Genomic DNA, 7175 nt, shown 5'->3' on the forward strand with positions numbered 1-7175 from the left:
AATTTTCCAAGACAATTTCCTTGAAGAGTCTCATAAGCATAGTGTTAACAAAGAAAACAGTTTATCACCGTAAAAAGAAAAAAGAAAAACCAAATCCTAATAAATTAACCCCAATGATCGTTAGTGATGATGGCAAAATTGATTCTATCATCATTTCCATTACATTGGGATATTAAAATACAAGTGTCCAGTCTTTGTAAACTAATAAATCTTTTTATTGGTCAATTTGGACTGTGCCTTGTGACAGTACTATTCTCTTTATTATTTACCTTTGGTCCCAATTTGTGAAGGGAAATTTGTAAACTTGTGAAATATGAATGCAAGGAAACCCTAAATGATACCTGAAGTTTTACTGTTCGTACTTCTTCCCATAATTGTGAGGAAGTGCCCATAATATTAATATCATTTTGCACTTCTGAACTGTTTTATAGATGAAATTGTCTTAAATCTCCTTAACAAAAAACTTAACATTTTAAAAAGTTTCAAGTATAAGGGTTGATTTAAACGACAAAAGGTACACAAATCAGCAAGTACCCAACATTCCTACTACAGCTCGTAATAATTTGAGCAATTTAGAAACGTTTTTAAAAAAACATGTTTTATTTAAATTTCTTTCTAATTTTTCCCCTATTTTTATAAACAGATTTCTCTTACTATTAGGTTTTCTGAGAACAATCCTCTTTGAACAGTGTCTTCATGCATCCTTGCAGAAGATATTAAAAATAAATAAGAATCCATTGTACTTTTGTAACAATTGATATCATTTAAGTATAATTTTACTGTATTAAGTTTTCATTAATATTTTTATCATTTTATTACACGTCTCAGAGACCCTTGTGCTGGCCAAATTTTAACAATAAAATATTTTCTGCTTATATAGAAATGCAGTTTATATTTTAAGGCTTAATAAATGTCAATAAACAGGCACTTTAAACTCTGTTCCAAATTATTCTTTTTTTTTATCTTTACTATGCTCTTTATTTTGAATAATCATTACATTATACTCATATAACACGCAAATAGAGATGAAAAAAGATAAAACTTAGAGTTGGTCCATCACAGTTGTAAATTTTAATCACGGAGTTAAAAGAAATTTTAGTCTTGAATAGGTATTGCCAATTTTTAATAATAAATGATTTCTAATTGTCTTAAATTTGATAATGTACAAACATTTCAGTCAAAACTACTGCCGACAGATAGTTGACGCTCCTTTCTACGGTGGCTAACCTCACTCTTCACAACGACCTCAACATTCCCTTCTCATAGACCAACTCACCAAGATTAAATATCAAAAATTCCATACTACTCCCTCGACTAGCTCTAATCCTCTTGTTCTGTCTCTCTAATCCTCTGACATCCCTAATACTCCTCGCCGACTGAATCGCCAGCACTATACTGCTCTCTCCACTTGCTCAAATCTTCTTGTACAGTCTCTCTCGCCTCCTCTGACATCCCTAATACTCCTCGACGACTGAGTCGCCAGTGGCCCCGCGACTTCCTTGTAGGCTGAAGAACTAAATCTCTCCTCTCTCCTACTCATATTCTCCTCCTCACATTCTCCTCTCTCATATAAAGAGTACCACTGCTGGGTAGCTTCTTTCCTCCTGCTCTTCCCGCTCCAGCTCATCTCATATTCACCTCCTATTTACTTATTGTATATATTTATGCAGATTGTAAATTACAAAATAAATTTAAAAAATAAATAAATAAAAATAAAATAAAATTGATAAATTACTTTTACTTATAGGAAAAAAAAAATAGTTTAATGTAAATTGATTACCCATTATTAAAATGTAATTTTTCTTATTATTTTCAGAGGCATCTATCACAGGCTGAATTTGAAACATTATTCCAATGTACTAGAAGTGAATTCTACATGATGCCAACTTGGAAAAGAAACGATTTAAAAAAACGAGCCAGATTATTCTAAAAAATAATAATAATTCTATGTTTTAAGAAATGGAGAAGAAAAACGCTGAACATCCAAACGTTCCAATAATGCGAAAAAATATTCTCTTACCCCCCACTTTTTTTTAAAAAACTATTATTCATTATTATTTTCACAGAATATGTTTTAGCTTTTATATTTTTGACTTTTTGATTATTTTTCCAATTTGCTATAAATGGCAAAGGAAAAATTTTAGGGGAATTTTTTTTTTCCGGGAAAGTCAGAATGTTTATTTTTTTTTTTTTTAATTTCTAAAAAAAGAATATTCATAATAAAACATAGTTTTATTTTGAAAATAAATAAATAATACATATTATTATCAATAATTCTTTGATATAAAATATACTTATTTTTGACTTGTTTGAAAAATCTTTTACATACAGGTTTCTTATTGTGACGAAGTTTAATTTTTCTTCTTCAGAAAAGGAAAAGAAAAACTGAAATCTTATTATTAGCACAGTACGGGGGGAGGGGAGAATATAAAAGCATAAAAAAATGAAGGAAAATTGAAAACAGAATAAGCAAACTTACTGCCTTAAAAAGAAAAATACGCGAAAATAAAAGAAAAGAAAAAAAAAATAGGTATTTTAAAATAAATAAATTGCGTGCTCTTAGGGAATTAATTGAAAAAATAAATTAATTAATTTAAAAAATAAATAAATAATTTGGTGCAGACCAAGTTATTTGTAGTACTCCAAATTGTGATCAATACAAACATTTTAACAAGAGTTTTTCTTGTCGGTATTTTACAATATAATCTGTTTTCCACTTAATATTTTTCATTTTTCTTTTTGTCGGGGATTATAATAATCTTAGATTTAGCTAAAAATTTAGGGCTAATATAAATTAGATAAATAAAATTAAAAATTGTACGACCATTTTCTCACAATCGATTATTATATTTCTAAATGCTTCTTTTTTTTTTTTTACTTAGCGAGAAATTTCAGATATTTTGTTTTTTTCCCAGGTTTTAGTTGGGAACCCTGCAAGTCCAAGTTCTACTGTTTGTTATTTCTCATACAGCTTTTTATTTTAAAAGGTGCCTTTTTTTAAAAAAAAAAAAAAAAAAAAAATCCTGTGGAGGTAATACAAAGTGTAAACGGGGCAACTTTACAACGTTTACCAAATTTGTTTGGGTGCTATTTAGTAGCACAACAAGAATCTCCTTTTTCGGAGCTCCCCCCCCGGTGCTTGTTAACGTGCAGTGTGAATAATATATCTTGGAGCTATGGTTATTATATTCCCAAAATTGGGATGATTGGGGGCCCAATCATTTGCGAATGGTGCTTGCTAGCTTTGAGGACACGCTGTGAATTGATCAGTTTCGTTTGCTTTTTTCGGAAGGTTTTTATCCTAAGTCCCAAAATCCACTTCAGGATGAGCAATTAGTACTGAACTAGTTCTGCGCATACCCAATACAAAAGGCACTTTTTAGGTTGTCCACATATGATGAGGTGTGTTTAAAAAACTAAAATGCAAACTGTTTCAATTTTTTTTTTTTTTTACATTCATTCAGTTACAAAACCACAACCTTTGGTGTAGTTCCTTTCGAGAAGACTCAATGGTGACGGAAATGTTGCTTACTTACTTACTTCTCCCTGTGACAGTCGTACTGCTGGGAGTCAAATAGATGGTATCACTTTTATGACATTGCTGCAGCATCTCTCTGACTTTTTTTGAGCAATGCTTGAGTTTCTTCAGTTAAATACAAATTTTTCTGTATGAACATTCACCATATGGCAGCATCATTCTAATTATTCTCCATTATGATGATGAAACGTCACCAGAACTCGGATGCTACTTAAACAGAAAGATTGTAGTGATGCCCACAATCGTGTGTTGCGTGAGGATTATTATTTTTTTTAAACATACCTCATGATTACGTTTATAATATTTCGAGGTTTTTTCTTGCTATCAAAAATATATTTATTTACGAGAAATTTTAATTTTTGGCCTTTTTAAAATAAAAAAATTTAATTTTTAAAAAATGGTGCTCATAAGGGTCGCTTGAGTTATTTGGAATACAAATTACAAATAAATGTTTAAAAAAAAAAACATATTCTTCGTAGTTACGAGGTTCTTTCAATTTTATAAACCGTGGATGGTTGAACTAAAATATGTGATTGCACAGGGAGGTTCAGTTTTGGGTAAAAGCAAAAAAAATAAACTTGATTAATTTTCCATAGATTGAGGAGAGTGCTTCTCTTAGGGCCATTTAGTTTTTTGATTAGGCCAAGAAAATTTCATGATTTGGAAAAGTTTAGTCCAATAATTGGTCGTCCTCCGGCATTGGCCATGGGAATCAAAGAAACCTCAAATGAGTTTTCTGCAAAAGAAAACTGTGCAGATAAAGTGAGTTATTCATTTTGTGCTACATTACTAATAATGAAAATCCGATTTTTATTTGAAGGATCCTCGTATTTTATTATTTATTAATTTATTTTTTGTTAAAGTTTTGTAGAAATAATATATATTGTACATTTATATAAAGAAAGATAAAAAGTCAAAATAGATTCGGGGAAATAAATTTATTCAAATTTAATTAACAAGAGCAAAAACAGAAGAAGAAAACTTCAAGATTATATTTATTAAAATAATTATATCGATATGTATGGCACGCTTGAAGCGCATTTTTTTTTTGGATTAATTAATTTTTATGGGGTCCTTCCATTATTAGGATTCCATCTTATTGTTTTGTTTCTAAATGTTCCTTTTTCTTTATTTATATATATATATTTTTTTTTTTAATTGTTATTCAGAATTTTGTTCCATATTTTTCTATTTCTATCTTTTTTCTTCGTAACATTTTCTTAAATCGCTTACTATAAAAAGAAAAAAAACACTAGCAAAACTTTTTGTGCTATATTTGTTACATAAATATATATAAAAAAATAAATTTTTATCTCATTATTCGAAAATACGCTACTTAAACTAGATTTCTTTATGTTTACTATTTTTTTGTTTTTTATATATAAATACATAGAATTTGTAATAGTTTATAATGAGAGAAAGAAATTAAACTACTTACTTTTCATAGCTAAAAATTGTGCTATTTGATTTTAAATACTTTGAAAAGAGTAATAAAAATTATATTTATTCATACTTTTTGTTGGTTAGTTTAAAGGTTAACCAGTTGAATGATTCAAATTTTGGTGATTAGTTCATTAATCACAGAATAGATCAAAACATATCGATGTTTTTTTTTTAGTTTACTGGTAGAATTGTCTGCATGATAGAAAATCTTCTGATATGCCGAATATAATTTTTTAATTATTTCAGGAATTTCAATGGTGCACTAAATCATCATAATTCGGGCCTAACTGACTGTAAGAATATACAGGTACTCTTGGAATAATAAATGATTGCCCCCCCCCCACAAAATAAAAGATTCGTATTTTTCTTAAGTTTGTAGTAATTCTTAAGACATTGTGATTGTTGATTGGTTTTCTGAACTTGAAAACATTTGGATAGGTTAGAAATTTCAAAGTTTTTTTTTAAAAAAAAAAAACAATGCAACGGGCATTCTTTAATCAATTTGTAACAATTAAAAGATCGATAAATGGCCAAATGTAAACAGTATTATAGGTTACTTGATACAATTAAGATAAGGAAAAAAGTTTTTATTAATCTAAGTTAATGAGGTAACTACTGAAACGAATTAATTTGGAGAAAGTCTTTGTTTTAACAAATTTTTATTTTTCTGATCGTTTGCAACACAACGAATTTTCATCAATTCCCACATTCTGGTCGTACTATTGACGCCAGGGTATGTACAGTGTTAAACCTGCCCTTTGGTCTGTCACTGAGGTATCATTGTGAAACCATTTATTACTTCTAATGGTTTTGGATGAAATAAATCGCGACAAGAAATGCGGCTTTCTGATATGATACTTCAGATTTATACGTTTTTTTTTAATAAAACAAAAACGTCTTTAAAGGTTTTCTTCTGCACTTCTCAGGAATTTAGAGAGTCTGATTAAACATAGTATATAAGAGAAAGAACAGTTCGTGAAAGTTAAAGAGACCATTACAATCTGGGAATAATCAGTTCGAAGCACCACACCTAGCTGACATTTTTGCTGTTCATTGCAAACTATTTAATATTAAACGAAAAAAAAAACATCAGGTATAACCAGTATCAATTATGAAGGTAAGTAGACACTCTAACTTAAAGTTCGCAGAGATATTGCGTAGCTTTAGAAATTACCTATTTTTATTATTTATCTGAATATCTGACTACCTGGTTGATGGAAGTTTCAAAACAAATCCGTTTTCATGGCAAATAATTCGTTACCAAAGAAAAAAAGACGAAATTCACTGGAGCATTGAAGAAGAATGTTGACGTAGTCTGCGTAAACTTACAGGACCTAAGGCTGGAAACATAGTGGAGCGGCGAGCAAAGCGGCGATGATAGCGAAGAGCAAAGCGGCGAAATCAAACAGAAGTTAACATATGGGACCGCGCATAGTGGCGAGCAAAGCGAAGATAGAGCAACTCTATCTATTTCTAGTGTTTGTTTTCGCCGCTTTGCTCTTCACTATCATCGCCGCTCCACTATGTTTCCAGCCTAAGAATGTGAATGCTTCGGGAGTTTATGGGAAACCCACCCGTTGCTCAAAGGTAGCAGTTTACAGGTAAGTGAAGCACGCTTTTTTTTTTACCTGGCCTTTTTCTGCTGCTAGTAAAAGAATACTCTTCTTCGGATATGGCCAGAAGTGCGAAATCTAAGTAATAAAGTTTACGGATTCTTAATTTAATTTGAAGATACTGTTTAAGGTACAATTTTATCTTTAATCAATGTAACAGTTAAGTTTTTAGGAAATAAGAATCCCATTTATTAACTATTGTTATTAAAGTTATAATAACCCTTTTATGTTGTATTAAGTAAAAATAATTTTTGCGTTTAAGAACTTTTTTTGTAGATTAAAATTATCTAAATTGTACCAATATATGGTTCCTACCAAATTTAACAAATAAGGCTATTGGCACCCAGAGCTTTCATTCATTACTGGCTTCTGGATTTTGTTCGTCACTAATAACTGCAGTATCTCCTAGTGTTTCGTTATTTATGAGAACATTATTTGTAAATAATTATTACAAATAAAGTAGATGTAGCGGTTTTCATTGCTTTTCTCCACGTTAAGGATTTAGAGCCTTTTTTTCCAATTAGTTTAAATGTGCGGTGGTTGCAAAGCTCCATTCAGTAGCAGCCATTAACTTTCTTTCA

The 7175-nt window shown here is 30.0% G+C and overlaps 1 protein-coding gene and 1 long non-coding RNA gene across 16 annotated transcripts in view; one reads left to right on the forward strand and one right to left on the reverse strand.

The window, feature by feature from the left end:
* Nucleotides 1–2550, forward strand: part of Unc-115a (actin binding LIM protein Uncoordinated 115a) — a 33440-nt gene extending 30890 nt beyond the window's left edge. For all 15 annotated transcript variants that reach the window (XM_074113380.1, XM_074113378.1, XM_074113383.1 and 12 more), the window contains one exon: nt 1817–2550. In XM_074113380.1, coding sequence (XP_073969481.1) covers nt 1817–1930 — 114 coding nt within the window. In that variant the 3' untranslated portion in view covers nt 1931–2550. The remainder of the gene's footprint in view (nt 1–1816) is intronic.
* A 462-nt stretch (nt 2551–3012) lies between these two features.
* On the reverse strand, nt 3013–5406 carry LOC141446707 (uncharacterized). The gene is made up of 2 exons (XR_012453833.1): nt 4977–5406; nt 3013–4770 (listed from the first exon to the last, which is right to left on the reverse strand). It is a non-coding gene; the product is annotated as an uncharacterized lncRNA (long non-coding RNA).
* Nucleotides 5407–7175: the final 1769 nt, after the last annotated feature.

This window comes from Rhodnius prolixus, unplaced genomic scaffold (genome assembly GCF_049639745.1).
Source record: "Rhodnius prolixus isolate KJV_2025 unplaced genomic scaffold, Rpr scaffold_7, whole genome shotgun sequence".
NCBI classification, from domain to species: Eukaryota; Metazoa; Arthropoda; class Insecta; order Hemiptera; family Reduviidae; genus Rhodnius; species Rhodnius prolixus.